This window comes from Salvia hispanica, chromosome 1, assembly GCF_023119035.1.
Source record: "Salvia hispanica cultivar TCC Black 2014 chromosome 1, UniMelb_Shisp_WGS_1.0, whole genome shotgun sequence".
Classification (NCBI taxonomy): Eukaryota; Viridiplantae; Streptophyta; class Magnoliopsida; order Lamiales; family Lamiaceae; genus Salvia; species Salvia hispanica.
Window position 1 is genome coordinate 6,076,588 of NC_062965.1, and position 19,617 is coordinate 6,096,204.

At 32.0% G+C, this 19,617-nt stretch overlaps 3 protein-coding genes across 3 annotated transcripts; 1 reads left to right on the forward strand and 2 right to left on the reverse strand.

Annotated features, from left to right (window-relative positions):
* Positions 1–3,784: 3,784 nt before the first annotated feature.
* Positions 3,785–6,269, forward strand: LOC125202057 (FT-interacting protein 3-like). Its single transcript, XM_048100376.1, has one exon. The coding sequence runs from the start codon at positions 3,785–3,787 to the stop codon at positions 6,203–6,205; it is 2,421 nt and encodes an 806-aa protein (XP_047956333.1). The 3' UTR covers positions 6,206–6,269.
* A 3,693-nt stretch (positions 6,270–9,962) lies between these two features.
* Positions 9,963–11,434, reverse strand: LOC125210630. Its single transcript, XM_048110177.1, has 5 exons — positions 11,349–11,434; positions 10,943–11,104; positions 10,690–10,779; positions 10,280–10,582; positions 9,963–10,095 (listed from the first exon to the last, which is right to left on the reverse strand). The coding sequence occupies exons 1-4, from the start codon at positions 11,373–11,375 to the stop codon at positions 10,301–10,303; spliced, it is 561 nt and encodes a 186-aa protein (XP_047966134.1). The 5' UTR covers positions 11,376–11,434; the 3' UTR covers positions 9,963–10,095; positions 10,280–10,300.
* A 7,224-nt stretch (positions 11,435–18,658) lies between these two features.
* On the reverse strand, positions 18,659–19,350 carry LOC125185887 (tryptophan aminotransferase-related protein 1-like). Its single transcript, XM_048082288.1, has 3 exons — positions 19,321–19,350; positions 18,932–19,217; positions 18,659–18,852 (listed from the first exon to the last, which is right to left on the reverse strand). The coding sequence occupies exons 1-3, from the start codon at positions 19,348–19,350 to the stop codon at positions 18,659–18,661; spliced, it is 510 nt and encodes a 169-aa protein (XP_047938245.1).
* Between the last annotated feature and the right edge of the window lie 267 nt (positions 19,351–19,617).

Genomic DNA, 19,617 nt, shown 5'->3' on the forward strand with positions numbered 1-19,617 from the left:
GATTTGTCAAGGTTACAAAGACAAACTAGATTTAAATAGCACCTCAGCTACAAAGTTGGTCAGACTAGGCTATATATTCCTAGACCTGACAAAATTTGGGCTCAAGCCAATTGAACTAGTTGGCATTTAAATAGTGTTGAACTACATGTTTTGGTCCGAGAAAAATCTAAACAATCTTGGCTCGTCACCAACTGATTTTGGTATGGGATCTCACTAGCATGTTAATCCCTCTCATAGCCTTTCATGTATCAGGTGTGCACGCTGCAATGAATAGATCATGCCTAGCCCTCGGAGGCAGGTAAAATCTAACACTATAAGCGCGAGATTTGAGAGTTAATAGGAAAGTAAGACACGGGAATAGGTGCACGGGACGACTTCTGCCTATCCTTGTCTTTCCTTGGTGAGGGCGGCGGGGATGACGGAATCTTGAAGCAGTTGAATAAATTTGAGAAGAAAGACATGATTATAGATATTGGCGAGGCAAATAACTAAAGAAGCTTTCTGTAAATCAGTATGTGATAATCTTTGGAATATTATTCCACGGAGTAGAGAGATTTGTGTTGATTCCAAGCTGCATAAGTAGCAACATATATATAGTAAAAGTGAGTGAGCTTGGTGAGCAAGCAAAAATTTATTTTTGTAGTTTGATTTTGACGTTTTAATTAATTTTCTTTGTCAATAGTCAATGACGGCTCTGTCCATCCACTATTTGGACTTTCTGTGGAATTTTTCTTGGGATTCAAGCAATAAAGTAATGATTCTATTTTAAAATGAAATTAAAATATTCAGCATAAAGATTTAAGAGTACTACTACTATTATGACTATGGGAGGACTATATAGTATCGTTGCATTAAATTGAATACAGTACAAATAAACTAAAGTAGTGTAATTGGACCATATCAATAACCGTTATATTATGTATTCCTAAAATCATATTCCAATTTTAAATTTTAGGTTTCTAACCCAATTTTAATTTTATTTTCTAATGGATAGAGAATCACGAATATTAATAAAGGGTTAAATTGTCAAATAAATGAAGTTTTGTGAAATTCTGGTTTGACTAATAAATTTAAAATAAAAATAAAATAACATTGTTGATGTTTTATGACAAAATGACAATGTTTACATATTAATAGGCGACATCGTTTAACTCACTAGTAAGGATCTCCCCATCCACTTTTCCTCCTCCATTCCTGTTCCACTCTTACAAGGGAATAAAATAATCCACCATCACTTGTTAAAATTGGTCATAATTATAATATTATTTTATTTCCTTGTCATATCAAATATAATTCCACCTAAAAAATTTGATGTGGAATGATTATAAGCAAATCTAAACTATATGATTTTTTCAAATAATTTTTAAAGTGGCAGGATTAGCTAGAATCTAGAATTCAACAAATATAAATGTTTTTTCTAGCAAATTTTCTTAATAAAATAACCTCATAAATATGTCAATTATAATTGTATAAATAATTGTATAATGGTATAACTGGACAAATTGCTGGAAAAATAATGAAATTTGACAAAATCATGATTTTCCCTGCATGTAATTTTAATATATTGTCGATTATCTAATTAAAGTAGTAAAAAAATTATGTGAAATTGCATCTAATATGAAAGCCAAATCATATCTAAACGTCCTTTATAGTCATTGAGTTAATTTCATGACTTTTCGCCAGACTTTTAAAATTGCAGGTAGACAAAAATTTGTCCAAGCTTCATCATTTTTTCAGCAATTTGCCCTAAAAGAATAAATAAGGCCATCATTCGGTTGCTAATAACTCAAAGTTTGGGAGTTCGAATGAATATTTGGAAAGCTTTCTAATGTAGATTTGTAGATTTATAGTCTTCTAGTGATAATTAGAAATAGCCAATGGGAATGCATGATCCATACTTTTTTTTATGTTTAATAGAACACATAAAAGATACTTATAAAAAGGAAGAACAATGAGACCGATCAAAGAGATTAAATAAAGAAAGAGGAACAAGTGTGACTCCAATGAACACTATTAATATGTATTCAGGCAAACTTGGCAATATATTGAAAATAAGGTTGATAGCTAAGGAGTGGAGATACTGTTATCAGTTTTATGTTATGATTTGTTTTTATATATATTTCACTAATTATATTATGCTATTTGTTTATGTATATATTGTTACTTTTAAATTTATGTTTTTTATACAATTAAATTTGTATATTTGTGCATATTAATTTCTGGACACTGGTCCCCTCATTTTCTTTTACAGAATCGCAAGTGAGATAAGTGGAGTACCAAAACACTGGCTTATTTGGCCATACACATATTATAAGAAACCATCCATTTTAGTATATCTGCATTCAATGCTTGCTAAGAGTCCCTCTCAACTTTATAGCTGAATAACGATAATTATTTTCATAATTACTACTCCATAACAATAACATAAAACAAAGTTGTATATTGTTTCTGGAAAAATTGTATCAGAACCAAATCAAGAATACACATGCCACTGGACCCTCCATAATATTTTTATAATTAGTTTGTATTATTATTATTATTATTATTATTATTATTATTATTATTATTATTATTATTATTATTATTTTCACACTAGTCATTTAATTAAGAATAATATCGCCTGTCTTGGAAATTTGAAATACTAGTACATATGTAAATCTCAACGCTTGCATCTTGTTGAAATGTAGTATAGAATTACTAGCGGAATTTTCAAATTTAGGCAATATGTCAGCTGTTTTTCTTTCTAATTTTCTCTTTTTTGGAGAATATTTATCCTGTTATTCTGTACTAATTTATGTTTGGGTCTGACGTTCGGTGGGCGAAATGAATTACGCTTTTAATTAGGATAAATAATCAAATCTTACATGATCGTTTGCAATTTCATCAATCTTCTCTCAATCATTGAAATTTATTAAAATTATCCCAATCATTATATCAATTATTCTTATCAATTTTTTAAAACATGTGATCAATTTCATTATTAGAATTTTACTCTAACAGTGGAACCGTAACATGACATATCAGAAATATTTTATTTTTATAATAATTAGTATATGTAGACGAATGATTAAATTGACATAAATTGAAGAAACTGTGATCATGGGATAAAATTGGTACGTATATTGAAAATAAAATTGATATAAATTTCAAAGTATAAGTACTTATAAAAAAGTGTGAATACATTTGATTATTAACCCTTTTTTGTCATGATTAACACTCTTAATTTACAAGAAAATATAAAAATAGATGTAATTGCCAAAATTGAGGATTAAGTTTTCACCTAAACCCTACAAATAAACCCCAATAAATAAACACGCACACCGCAATCAATTGTGATTGTGCATATTAAATATATATACATACACAAATTATACATATATAAGCCTTCTCTCTCTGTTCACTCTGCTGTATATAATCACCTTCTTCCACAACCGTTCCTCCCAAGCGCACGCAGAAGAAAAAAAAAGGTTTTTATTTACAGTTTACAATTAATTTCCCCTGTTTTTTTTGTTATTAGTTTGAAGCATTAAACAAACATATATTCGTTTCCACACAAATCAAATCAATTTCTCCCTCGTTTTTCAAATGGAAATCTTTTAATACTCAAACCCGTTACCCAAAATTTAGGAGAAAACACACATTTTCTGTAACGTCTCCATTAACTCCTTCATATTGCATCCCATTTTTTAGCCGCCTATCAAACTTTCCTAGTTTTCTTCATTGTGTTTCCGGTGCTCTTTTTTTTGCAGTTGAAGTTTGGTTTGAAGCGCGCTGTCTGTCGGCAATGGCGAACCAAAACCGGAACCAGAATCAGAATCAAAATCAAAATCAGAACCAGAATCAAAATCAGAACCAGAATCAGAACGTCAACAGAAATCAAAACCACGATCCTCACCAGAATGCAGCCACGGAGGAGGAATTCAACCTGAGGGAGACTAGGCCCAGCCTCGGCGGCGGGAGAGTCGCCGGAAACGATCGCGTCGGCACCGCCTTCGACCTGGTGGAGCAGATGGACTATCTCTACGTCCGAATTGTCAAGTCGAAGGAGCTTCCGGGAAACCCCGATCCTTACGTCGAATTGAACCTCGGAGGGCTCAAATCCTCCACCCGGTATATCCAGAAATCATCCAATCCGGAATGGAATCAGGTATTTTCGATATCGAAAGATCAAATTAATGCCCCACACATCGAGATTTGTGTCAAGGACAAGAGCAGGGGCGGCGGCGATGGTTTAATTGGCATGATTTTGCTCGACGGCGTTGATGTTCCACGAAGGGTGCCGCCGGATAGCCCCTTGGCGCCGGAGTGGTACCGGCTGGAGAATCAGAGGGGCGAGAGGGTCCCTGGTGAACTAATGTTTGCGATTTGGATGGGGACGCAGGCCGATGAGGCGTTTCCCGAAGCTTGGCATTTGGATGCCGTGAGTGTTAACGGCGAAGGCGTCAATGGAATTAGGTCGAAGGTTTATTTATCCCCTCGCCTTTGGTATCTTAGGGTTAATGTGATTGAGGCGCAGGAATTACAGATTGCTGATAAGAATCGGCAGCAGCCGGAGATCCTTGTGAGAGTTTCACATGGGGAAAGTGTTTTGAGGACTAAGATTTCTCAGAGTAGGAATGTGAATCCTCTGTGGAATGAGGATTTGATGTTCACTGTGTCGGAGCCGTTTGAGGATCAGTTGGTTTTGTGTGTGGAGGAGAGGATAGGGAACAAGAAGGATGAATTGGGGCAGTGTGTGATCCCTTTAAATGGTGTGGAGAAGCGGATCGATTTCAAGCCTCCCGGAAGCAGGTGGTACAATCTTGAGAAGCCTAATGCTGGAGGGAATGGGCAGAGGAACGCGAGTAGGTTAAACAGCAGGATTCATCTGAGGATCTGTTTCGATGGGGGTTATCATGTTCTTGATGAATTGACTCATTACAGCAGTGATCTTCGTGCCACGGCTAGGCAGCTTTGGAAGCCTGCGGTTGGGGTGCTGGAGTTAGGCATCTTGAATGCTCAGAATCTTGCTGCAATGAAGTCAAAAGACGGGAGGGGATTCACGGATGCTTATTGCGTGGCCAAGTATGGGCAGAAGTGGATCAGAACGAGAACGATCCTCAACAGTTTCAATCCCAAGTGGAACGAGCAGTACACGTGGGAAGTGTACGACCCGTGCACTGTCATCACAGTCGGAGTCTTTGACAACTGCCACTTGCAAGGAGTGAACGCGGGTGGAAAGGATTCAAGAATCGGGAAGGTGAGGATTCGCCTCTCCACTCTCGAGACAGGTCGTGTCTACACGCATTCGTATCCACTCATAGTGCTTTCACCTTCTGGAGTGAAGAAAATGGGTGAAATTCAGTTGGCTGTAAGGTTCTCTTGTGCATCTCTGATCAATGTGTTACAGCTTTACACGCAGCCGCTGCTGCCGAGCCTTCACTACCTCCAGCCCCTCAGCTGCCAGCAGGTTGAGGTTCTGAGGTATCAGGCTACTCAGATTGTGTCAACGAGGCTGAGCCGGGCTGAGCCACCGTTGAGAAAAGAGGTGGTGGAGTACATGCTCGATGTCGGATCAAACATGTGGAGCATGAGACGAAGCAGAGCCAATCATTTCAGAATGGCAGGGATCCTCTCTGTGGTTGCCAAAATGCTGAAATGGTTCGAACAGATAAGCAGTTGGAAGAGTCCATTGATGACAGTTTTAGTCCACGTTGTGTTCTTGGTATTCGTATGCTTCCCTTGGTTGATCTTGAGCACTGTGTTTCTGTACCTTTTCTTGATCGGGACGTGGAATTACCGGGGGCGGCCTCGCAACCCTCCACACATGGATGTGAAACTGTCTAAAGCTGACATGGCCCTGAACGACGAATTGGACGAGGAGTTCGACACATTCCCGACGTCTGTGAAGCAAATGGAGGTCTTGAAATCGAGATACGATAGGCTGAGATCGCTTGCTTCGAGGGTGCAGACGGTTCTTGGGGACATGGCGACGCAAGGGGAGAGGTTCTACAATCTGCTGAGCTGGAGGGATCCGAGGGCGACTGCACTGTTTCTCATATTCTGCTTGGTTGCCACTGTGGTGCTCTACATAACTCCCCTCAAAGTTGTGGTGATTGTGGTGGGATTCTACTCGATGAGGCACCCCAGGTTTCGTGACAGGCTTCCGTCGTTTCCCATGAACTTTTTAAGGAGGTTGCCTGCAAAAACAGATGGTCTGTTGTGAGTTACTGTGATTGGAGTTGGGAGTTGGTTTTTGGTTTGATGCAGCAGTTTTTGGGTTGTGTAGTGTTGATGGGATTTAGTTTGGGGTATATAGGTGGGCGGCTGTTGCTCTCCCTCTCATTTGATGTAAAGAGTTCTTTTACTACTATCCTTAATCCTTAATTTATCTGCTCCGTCTTTGGATATATCCTCATTTTCACCATTTTTTCTTACGTATTTGCTCTGCATTTTAATTTCATTCCGTTTCCCCAAATATTTTACTCATTTCAATCAAAATTACGAGACTTGAGGTGAATTGAAAAAGATCAGAATTCATATCTAGAGGAACAATCAATTTCGATTTCGAGAAATAATTGGAAAGATCCTCACAAACTTCTCATACTTGTACTAATGATTTCAAGAAACCTAGTGACGAGAAAATGAGATGTTGTATTAACAGAGTAATTTTTATACTATAAAAATCAATCATTTTTATTTCAATACATAATCGAGATTCTTTGGGCCCTTTTCAAATTTTTGTTTTAAGGATATGTTTGTCCATCGAATTAACAGATACTTGGAACGACTTAAAATTTTAAATCATTCATTGAGCATCCTTTTGAGATTTTGGCTTCGATAAATTTTTTGTTTTCTTTATTTTTAAATTGTTTGTATTTATTTACAGTTAAATAGTTAAACTATTTATATCTTAACAAAATTCAGAAATCCCGTTTGATTATAGTAATTCATAACTAAACTATCTTCAAATCTGATTAAAATATGATTCTTACGATTCTTTTCGGTCACAAAAAGATTAGCGCTTTAATTCATCTTATGGGTACATTTATGGAGAATCTACAGTAACAGAAATACTTAACAAATTCTATGTGAAATGCACAATAAATTAGAATATGAATATCAAAATCAATTATTTCTGACCAAATTGACACTACCTATGCACTTTAAGGCATCAATCTTAAACTTTGTGAGTATCATTTAGTTGGACATAGTAGTTAGAGTGATATATGAGAACCAAATATAATTTTCATTATATTCTTTCATGAAAATTTTATTTGTTACATATCTCCGATATTCTTATTTTCACATCATTTAATTTTTTTATTGAAAGCAAAAATGTTTTAGTGCGAATTTATTTAATTATTACCTTGTGTGTTACTGAAGTACATGATTATTTTTATCCAATAATTTGAAATTGTAAAGCAAATTATACTATATTAATTACGAGAAAAAATAAGAAGACATATAGAAAAAACAAATAAGAAGAAAATAACAAAAAAAAATGAAGAAAGAAAACAAAAGAAGTAAGAAAAAGCAAATTGTCCACATCGTCACATAATAGTACATGTTTGTACCACTATATATTAATTCACTTTACCAAAAAATAACAGTGCTAGCCAACTCAACATTATATTTATCCGGCAAAAAAATACTCATATTGAAACAATTGCAAATTTTTAAAATTTTGTAATTTGTCATTCAAATGTTGAAAATTGTGAAACAAACCCGCATTCAACAAAAATCACGACTTTTAGATACAACTAGTATCACGCATGTGCTATGCATATATTAAAGTATATTTTTAAAATATTAATTTTCAATTTTAAAATAATTAAATAAAATTAGAATCAATATTAACAATGAATAATATGAGGAACAATTTAGTTATTTGAGAATTAAAAATCTATACAAATTAACGTTGAAGCATAAAAAATTTGAAACAAATCACATAATATAATGTTTAAACATTAACTCATGGAGTAGAAAGATAAAAATCTATCCCAATAAAGAATTAAACACAATGGATAATTACTCATTATTTTTAAAACTTCTTTATACGCTACATTAACTTTAAAATTAAATTCAACCTCATCATTATAAACTAAAACCTTCAATTCTTCACAATTTCTCACTTTTCGACAGAACTCATAGGTAAAATAACTCGTTTGTCATCTTTAAAGCCCGCCTCACCTAAAACTACAATAAAGTAAGGAGCAAAAATCAATATGTATAGCTACTTTCGCCTAACAATTTGTATAGTATTCAATAAAATTAAAGACAAATAAATTATACATTAAATTTACTTATAGATACGTATAAAAATAATTAGCCAATTATAATTTCAACCTAAATAAATTTTTAACATGGATCAACTATAAAGTAACATAGATGAACTAAAAATCTAATTATTGCTATTGAAAAAAAAATTATAGTCTTAAAAACAAAAAGAAAGAAAATGGTGGTAACATCAATCTAAAAAAGAAAACATAGTAATGAATAAAAATGGGCGGAAAGAAATGAAAAGTATAACTAAAAAGATAAAAATACCAATAAGTTCATATAATATTAAAAATAAAGACGATGTTGTATTAAAATTGACATATAAAAATGAATGGAAAAAAAAACAAAAAAATATAATTAAGAAAATGTTAAGAAAAGAAAAATATAATTAATCAAAAGAAAAGAAAACGAAAACATAATTAAAAAGAACAAAATTAGTTAACCAAAGAAATTGAGGAAGCCTCGAGCTCACTGAGCATGGTGTGGACTGTGGAGAAATAATCTGTAAAAAAAAACATTTAATTTGAAAAGATTCAATCGACTGTGATAATATAATTTTTTTTTTCTCGAGGGAATCCCATATCATAGTTCCTACATACACAATTTTATGAAAATAAACATAATAACTATGCTATGAATGAGGAATCCCATATCATAGTTCCAACACACACAATTTTAAATAAACATAACCAAGGATGGCTTTGATTTAGAGGCATAGGGAAGAGGCCATCGTTGATGAAGATCAAGAGCACATTGCATCTTCAAACTTCATCCAACCATGGCGGAAACTCCACCATTTCCTCTTCAAATGGTGAGCTCACAATCTCCTCTTGCTTCTCGTGCTCAAACCCTCCTTCGCCTTCTGAAGGTAGAATGAAATGTATAACGTGCCATAGATGATTGAAAATACTACCACAAAGTATTAATTTATAAAGTATTGAAAATACTACCATAAAGTATTTAATTTTATATCAAAGCTACACTAATGAGAAAGATCGTTGTTACCATAATTGTTCGACGCCGACATCGTTGTTAGCATAATTGTTTGATGCCGACTAACGATATAATTAAAGTGTTGTGACTTTAACGATAAATAATAAATACAATTATCATTAACGACGAAGATCATTATCACAGACAGTGTTGTTCAACGGCGAACAAACGAAAAAATCGTTGTAAGTTACAGAATTATTCTATCACCAAATGATAAATTGCGCATTTAATTTCAAAAGTACTCGTGTTTATTGAATATTTGACAAATGTCCACCGACGACAAAGATCATGTGATAATTATTGTGCAACGACCGATAGATGACAAATATAGTTGCCAATTACATAAATAAGTGGTTTACCATAAAAATACAAGCTTAGTTTAATTTAAATTAGTATTATTATTTTACCAAATAACGAACGACAAAGATCGTCGTGACAATTACAGAAACAACCAACATACGACAAAGAATGTTGTAAACTGCAAAAAAGAGTTTCAGCTTAAAAAACAAGCTTAGTATAACCCATGTCATAATTATTTCACTCTCACCATTCATAAATTTCAAAATCTGTGATAAAAAAAATAAGATCTCTGCCGCTCTATACAAAGAGAATCATTTGATTTTGCTTATAAATGGGATCCATATAATAGTTCTTACATTCACAATTTTATGAAACTAAACATAATAACTATGCTAAGAATGAGGGATCCCATATCGTAGTTCCTACACACACAATTTTATGAAAATAAACATAACGCCTATGCTAAAATGAGGTATATGAAAGAGGACATGATTGATCTTGAATGAATTGGTCCTCCTCATCCCATTCCATTTCCAGAATCTACAAAAATAAGATCCCAAAATTAGCAACATGAGATCAGAGATGTATACGATTTCAAAGATTTTTTTCATTATATTTCTCCTTTATTTTAATAATTATATAGTAAAATCCTCTTAAAATAAGTCTATTTTATTGAAATGAAGATAATATTTTTTATGCATTTTTTTTTTAAAAAAATTGTTACCATGGCAACGCTGTTGAAGAGCTACAACACACTGCCGGAAACTCCACCATTTTCGCTCTCCTCATCATTTAACCACGCCAGAAACTCCACCATTTCCTCGTTGAATGGAGAGCTCACAATATCCTCCTGAAGGCGTCTCCACACTTTCTTAGGCGCTTGAGGTGGTGATTCTCTCTCTGTCATGATTGTTTGCTTGAGAAGGCTGAGGACGTAAGCCCTTGATATGTAGGGCTCCTCCATGTCATTATTCTCCTCTTTTTTGAGTATGATCTCTTCATTTTGATCTCTCTTGATTACGGATAGCTACATTGACACGAACCAGAAATTAAAATAAGCTAGCAAAAATTTTTTATGTAAAAAAAATAAAATAATAATAATATTATTATTATGAATGAGGGAATGAAACTAACAAAAGGAGGCTTCTCATGTAGAGGCATAGGGGAGAGGACACCATCGATCTTGAAGCATTGGTCCTCGTCATGCCATTCCATTTGTGGACTCTGCAAAATAAGATCCCAAAATTAAAATAGACATGAGTGTGAGTGTGTGTGTGTTTTTATAAAATATTTTGTAGTCACAACTACATATATAGAGATATCTGAACCGATATATAAGTTTCACGAGTTAATATATTATCGGATGATTTTGAGATAAATTCCTTACCTTCTCCATCTTTTGAGACTCATTACGCTCGCGAAGCTGGACTAGCCACATGACTTGTAATTGTTGTGCGATCATAAGGTTGCTTCGATTGTCGATGTTCGGGTAGACTTCTCCCTCAGTGGCTCTCGTGAGATTTCTAGCCCTTCTTACACCATCTTCCTCCTATAATAAATAAGTACCAAAATTCTGAGAGAAAATATATATACAGCTTTGTTTATGTAGAAGCTAACCATTTCCAGAAAAATGAAATTAACCAGATGTATATCAAGTATAAAATTACCATTCTATACAAATTTATTAAAAATAATATTATACAAATAAATTAGAAATTCTAGTTAAACCCTAAAATTAAAATGCACATAAGTGTGTGTGTGTGTGTGAGAGAGAGAGAGAGAGAGGCGCTTACATCTTCACTGGAATTGGATGATGCCATTTCCTTGAAGAAAGTGAGCTATTTGAGAGAGAAGAGGCAAAGAAGAATGAAGATAGCAGTTGAGACAGAGAGAGATGAGTGAAATGTGTGTGAGTTGAGAGGCTATTTATAGATAGCATTTGCCAAAAATTAAAATCTTTAATTACGATGGAAAAAGCACCTTCTTTAACAAAATGTCAAACGATTCTATTTACAGAAAAGACAGGGTTCTTATTTATTTCAGATTTTATTATTTGATGAAATGTAACTAATTATGACCTAAAAAGTCAAACGATTCTCTTTACGGAGTACTTTTAAATTTATTATTTGGTGAAAGTGTAATTAAATATGACCAAAATATAAACAAAGCTTTTTTTTTACATGGTGAAACTCTTGTTATGTAGCTTACGATATTTGTCGTATGTAAGTCGTTGCATTGTAGTTATCGCGACGATCTTTGTTGTTAGTTTATGGTTAAAAACAAACCGTTAATCTAACTTTATATTCTTTATTTTGTAAAATAATAATATGTATTTAAATTAAACTACACTTTTTCATGGCAAAACTCTTATTTTCGTAATTTATAACTATATTTTTCATCTGTCGGTCGTTGATGATCTTTGTCGTTAGTTGATATTTGTCAAATATTCAATAAACACGGGTACCTTTTGAAATTAAATGTGAAATTTAATATTTGGTAATAGAATAATTCTATAACTTGCAAGGATCTTTGTCGTCTTTTGGCCGTTGAACAAAATTGTTTGTGGCAATAATCTTTGTCGTTAGTTGACAATCATATTTATTATTTGTCGATAAAGTTAAAATAATCTTTGTCGTTAGTTGGTAGTTAACAATTATTTCCTCAACGATCTTTATTACTTGTCGTTAAAATCAATTTTACATTAAACTTAACAATCTAATATTAAATTGATTTTTTGATGTGTAAAGTTAGAATAAACTTGTTTTTTCATGGTAAAACTCATGTATATAACTTTTATTTAGTTGATCAAATATTTCTTTTCTACTCCCTCCGTCCCATGTTAGGAGTCCCAGTTGAGTTCGGCACGAGTTTTAACAATAAAGAAAAATTGGTGAAAAAAGATATTGAAATGTGGGCCCTATTTTTTATATTAGTTTTATAATAAAATGTGAGTGGAACGGAGGGAGTATCTAATAAGTTCAGTCATCACAGTTGTAAATGAAAAATCATTTCTAATTAGTTTAGGAGTATCTGAATTGAAATTGGATTAGCGAAAAAAATGAAAACCAAAATAAAATAAACTCAATTGATATATTAACTACTTTTCTTCTTCTAAATTAATGTAAGAATGACTGATTAAATCCGATTCATTTAATTTCTTTTTCCCCATCTAATTTGAAACACCTACTAATGAAATATTTATTTATCACTTCCTTAATATTTCCTTTCATATTAATATGTAAAGAGTCATATTTTTATTCTTCACTTAACGATTCCATATATGATATATTCATTCAAAAATGTTATAATATTTTAGTATATATGAATCAGCCTTCCCTATGTAGAATGATCTTTTTCTTATATATCATATGTAGATTAACTCACAAATTACGTGTAACTGAAAAAATTCCAAAAATAAATTGATTGTAACTATAAGTTGGTGTAAAAATAAATTGGTTGTAACCATAAGTTGGTGTATAATTAAGTGGGAGAAAGAGTCAACCAAAATAAAAAATGGTATAAAAAATTAAACTATATTTACAACCATTTACAATTAATGATGAGGAAGAAAGACCCCCAATTCAAAAACAAAAATGGCACGAAACATTAAATTATTGTTACAACTTTGTTCTATTTATGATATAAGGAAGAAAAAAGTCAAAATCCCAAAACAAAAATAACATGAAAAATTGAATACAGTTACAACTTTTTGCAATTAATGATATGAGGAAGAAAAGAATCAAAATCCCAAGAAAAAATGACATGAATAATTACACTACAGTTACAACTTTTTGAAATAAATGACATGAGTTTTATGAAAGGAAATTTTGTGAAAATTATGAGAATACAATATAAACAATATTCTTTTATGAAAAAATATTATATATTATCTAAAGAGTCGTGTAGCCGTATATATATTTTAGAACTATGCTTTAAGTATATATTTTATTTAATTTCAAGAAAATTATAATATATATTGAAATAAAAGTTCTTCCATAACTAACATTACATAAATAACATTAGATAATTAAAAATTAAGGTTATGAAAGAAAAATAAAGAAAACAATAACAGATAAAAATTAGGAAAGAAAACAAAAAGGAAATAAATCAAAATAAGAAAAAGTAAAGAGAACAAAAGGTGGGTTTTATCGAAAAAGTAAGAGATTGAAAAAAGAAAATTAGTACTATAATTAAAGACGTTGAATCTTTTCAAATTGTTATGGTTTTTACATCCAAAGTACAGATTATTTCTCATAATCTTTATTAATCTAGCATACTCATCACACATTTTATTATTAACAAAATATTATTCAAGTTATAAAGAATCAAAACATATTTATCTCCTCAAAATTTCTCTTCTCACACTCATATCATTAACTGCAAAAAGTTATAACTGTAATTATTTTTTCATGTCATTTTTATTTTGGGATTTAGGCTTTTTTCTTCCTCATATTGTTAATTGCAAAAAGTTATAACTATAATTTAATTTTTCATGCTATTCTTATTTTGGGATTTTAGCCTTTCTCTTTCTCATACATTAATTGCATAAAGTTATAATTAATAATTTAATTATTTATGCTATTTATTTTTGGATTTTGGCTCTTTTCTTTCTTATATCATTAATTGCAAAATGTTGTAATTTTAATTTAATTTTTCTTGTCATTTTTATTTTGAGATTTTGGCTTCAAATCATTAATTGCTTTGGTAAACGTAATTTAACTATTCTTGCCATTTTGGATTTTGTCATCATACCATTAATTGTAAAAATTTGTAAATCTAATTTAATTTTTCATTCCATTATTATTTTGGGATTTTGACAATTTCTTCCTCTTAATTGTCCATCAACCTTTGTACGAGTATATCTACACATGAGATAAGAACAATTTCATTCTTCATAGAGAAATTAATGTAGATAAAAGTGTTCTTTTTTTACATAATAAGTCATAACTCTAGATAGTAGTATACTTTCATAAAAAATATATTTTATATTGTATTCTCACAATTTTAGCAAAATATCCTCTCTCACACTCATATTATTAATTGCAAAAAACTTGTAGTTATGTAATTAAAATTTTCATGTAATTTTTATTTTGAGATTTTTGGCTCTTTCTTTTAATACATGAGATAAATAATGAACTAACTACATTCTATCTCCACAATTTGAAGTTTCACTTTAGCTAAATCTGAATTATAACAAATATAAAGAAAAATGGATAAAAAAGATTAGTGCAACGACCAACAAACGACAAAGATAATTGTAAGTTGCAGAATAAGAGTTCCGTGTTAATTATAAATCGGAATTATTCTTTCACCAAATATTCGATTTAACATTAAATTTGAAAAAGCACGCATATCAATCAATATTATGCAACAGTAAACGAACAAAAAAGATCGTTGTTGAACGGCCAACTGGTCGTTGTGACAATTATTGTTCGAAGTTCAATTAACGACAAAGATCATCATGACATTTATTATTCAACGACAAATCCTAAATCAACTATCAACTCATGACAAAAACTGTTTTTACAGTTATTGTTCAACGGTCAACTAGCAAAAAAGATTAAATTATTTTAACAAATAATAAATTAAATTAGTCAATAATAAATACCACTGTTAACTAACGACAAAGATAGTTGTCCTAGTTTTTAGTTACCATTCAACGAGCAACGAAAGACAAAAATCGTTTTAACAATTATTGTTCAACGGCCAACAGATCGTTCTGACAGTTATTGTTCAATAACATTAATTTTCAAAATTAAATCAGATTCATTCTTTTACCAAACAATGAATATAAAATTAAATTAACTAATAGTCCATAACGATAAACTAACGACAAATATCATCGTGACAATATCCTCCGCTCAACGACCAACATACGACAAAGATAGTTGTAATTAGTCACTCAATATAAGAAAAACTCAAAAAAGGTTAGTTCAAATATAGGTTCGTTGTAATTAGTCACTTAATAAGATTTCAGCATTAAATGAAACAAGCTTGGTTCAAAATTCAGGTCCTAATTAATTACACTCTCACCAAATAATAAGTTTAAAATTAAATTTTTAAAATCTGGGATGAAAAATAAAATCTGTCTCTCTCTATATATAATAGAGAATCATTTGACTTTGTGTCTAAGGATTGGTTTTATCATCTCAACATGCAATCCATGGTTGAAATACCAAGAAAAAAAGCTACTCATCCATCTGTCCCACAAAAGATGTCACATTTTTCTTTTTTGAAAAAAGTTCTCTCTCACGTGAATATAAAAATTACATTTTCTCTCTCCATTTAACACACAAAACAAAACCTCCTAAAATCTCGTGCCGTTCCACAAGTGTGACATCTTTTGTGGGACGGAGGGAGTACTATTTTTAACACCTTATTTTGAGTACTGCAAAAAAAATTCTTAGGCAAAAATGTTCAACATTTCACTCATCTCTCTCACTCTCACTCTCACTCTCTCTCAACACTTAGTTTCAGTCTCCTTAGCTTCATTCTCTCAGATCAATTTCTTCAAGAATGTACCTCTCTCTCTCTCTCATGATGTTTATGTTCGGATCTGATTTTGCAGATTCAAGAATTTGAATGGAAATGGGATGAACGGTACCAATGCTTTAGGGCCAATGGTGTCCTCTTCCCGATGCCTCTAAATCAAAGGCTTCCATTTGTTAGTTTAATTCACTCATTATTAGCTTATTTATAATATTTATTTTCATGGTTATAACGTCGAAAAGGCGAAGGTCTCTGTAAGCAGAGAGATCTAGAAATCGATCAAAGACATGAGATTCGATGTGTTCGAAGTTTTGTGTCTCATTTTCAGTTCCTAGATTCTTTGGGATTTTTAATTTCTTGTGTGTTGGTTTAAATTTTAGGGTTTCACTAGGAATTTTTATGTATTTATTTTTTTCAGTTATTAATTCATGTATGATTAATTAATCCTAAGTTAGTATATACATTCTTATCTTGTTATTTTTAATATACATATAATTAATATTTAGTAAAAATAATGCAAGTCATTATGATTTACCTATCCTGGCATTAATAATGTTATACCTAAAATATCAAAATCAGATCTGGCTATTTAGTTATCACATAAACATTTTATTCAATTAAAAATTTTATTTTTATGAAAGTGGTTAGCTTCTACATGAACAAAATTGTATAACAAATATATATTTTTTCTTACATTTACTTTTATGATATTACAGAAAGATGTTACAAGAAGGGAACGAACTCTTAGAAGAGCAACAAGAATGGAAAGTAAGTTGTATACTTGTCGAGTCTTTTACTGTGCAGTATGTGCAAAAATGTGTTGATAATGAAAGAGGTATATATATACATGGTTATCATGAATACACAATATTTAATTGTGCTTGAGTTAATAGCAAGTATTCTAACATAGCTTTGCTTCTATCATTATAGGTTAGCACAGAAAACTATATTTTCTATGTTTTAACTCCTTTTGAGAAGGACGGGAAGAGGAAGATAATGGGGAAGGAAATTGATCGCCAACAAATCGGGAGCTCTCTCCCGTTGTGGGAGAAGTTTACCCGAGCATTGACAACAAAAGCAACCTTCCGATCGCACAACGATCAGAAGGCACTTGGCAAGTCCAGCTTCGCGAGCGTACTGGGTCGCAGAAGATGGAGAAGGTAATGATTCACACAACATATTTTTAATGTAATAATAATTAAAAAATGTTTTAGGAAAATGAAAAGAAAAAAAACCTGCACAAAACGACACAGTTTTTGCACTGCACGGGTTGTTATGATTTTCTTCAGTTTACTATTTATTTTTACTCATGTTTAATTATTTCATTTTCCTAAAAAAATTAAATTATTATTTTTCAATTTCAGTTTTATATGCACCAAAGCGTCCGAAAAACTATTAGGTCGATGAATGAGGTAGCCACATTCATCTTATACAACGCAATTTACTAAAATTTGGTGAGTTGTTTTCAATTGTTCTTTTTTAAAAAAAAAATCATGTTTTGATACATACATTCTAACATTTATTTGAAGATTATTTTTCAGGGTATGAATCGGAATGCTGACTATATCAACTGATTTTAAATAATATGTTGTATTCTGATTTCTCAAATTAGAGTGAATATGCAATAATGACTTCTCCATAATTATGTATTTTTCAAATGCTTAGTGCTTTTATTTATTTACTTATCTGATTCTTCTGTTATTATAATCTGTTAAATTATTCTATGGGTCGAGATTGAATTAATAAGGTTTCACCATTAAGAACAAAAGTTAGTTTAAATTTAAGTCATAATTAATCACACTTTCACAAAATAATAAATTTAACATTAAAATTCAAAATTTGAGATAAAAAATAAGATCTCTATCTTTCTCAATAAAGAGAATCATTTGACTTTGTTTATGAGAGGATGCTTTTCTCATAAGAACATGCAATCTATGTATTTTTCATCGTAGTAGTATTTATTTCCAGTTGTCTATATGTCCTAATGTGATTTATTTCATTTTTATACTCCCTCCGTTCCCTCATAGTTGAGGCAAAACTTTTCGGCACGGAGTTTAAGAAGTGAATGTTCATTGTGTTAAATAAATAGATAAAAAGTAAGAAAGAGAAAAAGGTAGAAAGAATAAAGTAAAAATTGAATAAAGTAGAGAGAGTAAAGTAAGAAAAAGGAAAAAATTACTATATATGGAAATGACTCAACTGTGAGGGAACCTCCCAAAATGGAAAAATGGCTCAACTATGAAGGAACGGAGGGAGTATAAGGTATAAATGTGATTTCTTAAGTTTTTAATTAAGCTATATATAGCATGAAGATGGAGAAGACAAGGATTTGGATTAGGATCCTCACCTACACTGGGTTGTGCAAAAATTGTGCAAAAATTGTGCCAATGTGGGCTATTTTTACTTTTTAAAACTTTTTATTTATCGCAAAAGTTAGAATCGTGTACTTTAATATTTATAGCATTTTAGTTTTGAAATTTTGGAGTAGTCATGAAAATAGACGAGCACAAAACTTAGGAAACTAATTAAAAGTTAGTTTTATTGCTTACAAACACCAAAGTACCGAAATCACTACGCCACATGGCTGAAACAATGTAAGCTACGAACAAAGGGTTCAAAGAGCTAGGCGTTTAAAAATGGAGGGAAGCCTCTTTAGAAGCAAATCAATGTCTTTATCCCTGCCCAACATACTAAGCCTAGCATAATTGTTGGGGCACCCGAAAGTCCCGCCTCCCCGTACTCTAATTCTCTCCTCCTTCATTACCTCTTCTAGATTGACTCCCTCTTGGGCCTTCATCCAGGCGTAAGCTGTTCAAAACAGATAATATCATACAATATCGATCACCAACACGAATGTACAGTCAAACAACCGCTAGAAATTCTTTACCTGGATGGCATTCGTTATAGTTTTGTTTGAAGTTGCAGTGTCGAGGAGGAAAGTCAGGGACCTGCAAAACATCATTTCCCTGAAGAGCTTCGCGCAGTTTCTTCCATCGCTCAGCCATAACACACCGCCCAAACTCGAAGAAATTACTTGGGCAGCTGTTGGTGGAGATCATTTCCAAGATGGTGATAGCTCTGAGTTGAGCTTCCTTGGACACCCCGATGGTGCTGATTTCCATGAATCTTACCATCCGCTTCGCCACATCAGGGTCCTTCACTATCGCCCCCACCTTCACATACACCAAAAAAACAAAATGAAGCCAACCTAATGTAAAAACATATAAACAATGTCATTTAAAGCCAATAAAACCAATGTATTTTTAGGTCCTCTACCCGATCCTCGACCCTGCGTGTCCTGTGCATTTAGATATGGTGAATAGCATGATGTTTTGATCAGCAGGCTTTGTGATGGCCGTGTATTGAGGCCAATAGTATGCAAGATCATGCACGAGCATGCCATTGGCTCTCTTCAACACATGGCCCCTTAATATATAGACTATATGGTTTAATATATAGACTATATGGTTTCTTACTTTCTTTACCGCAGTGGTGGTGTATAATTTTGTTGAATTGACATGATGAAGAAGTTTGTCTTTTTCTCGTGAAACATTAAGTGCTTCCTAACAAGAC

What these genes read in the sequence shown, in the direction of transcription:
- LOC125185887 (XM_048082288.1), bottom strand. Translation starts at nt 19,350, where the DNA reads ATGCACAGGACACGCAGGGTCGAGGATCGG. An exon ending in CACGCAGGGTCGAGGATCGG is followed by an intron (nt 19,218 to 19,320) that starts GTAGAGGACCTA and finishes GTGTATGTGAAG; the next exon opens with GTGGGGGCGATAGTGAAGGA. An exon ending in CTATAACGAATGCCATCCAG is followed by an intron (nt 18,853 to 18,931) that starts GTAAAGAATTTC and finishes TGTTTTGAACAG; the next exon opens with CTTACGCCTGGATGAAGGCC.
- LOC125210630 (XM_048110177.1), bottom strand. Translation starts at nt 11,375, where the DNA reads ATGGCATCATCCAATTCCAGTGAAGAT. An exon ending in CATCCAATTCCAGTGAAGAT is followed by an intron (nt 11,105 to 11,348) that starts GTAAGCGCCTCT and finishes TATTTATTATAG; the next exon opens with GAGGAAGATGGTGTAAGAAG. An exon ending in TACATGAGAAGCCTCCTTTT is followed by an intron (nt 10,583 to 10,689) that starts GTTAGTTTCATT and finishes GTGTCAATGTAG; the next exon opens with CTATCCGTAATCAAGAGAGA.
- LOC125202057 (XM_048100376.1), top strand. Translation starts at nt 3,785, where the DNA reads ATGGCGAACCAAAACCGGAACCAGAATCAGAATCAAAATCAAAATCAG.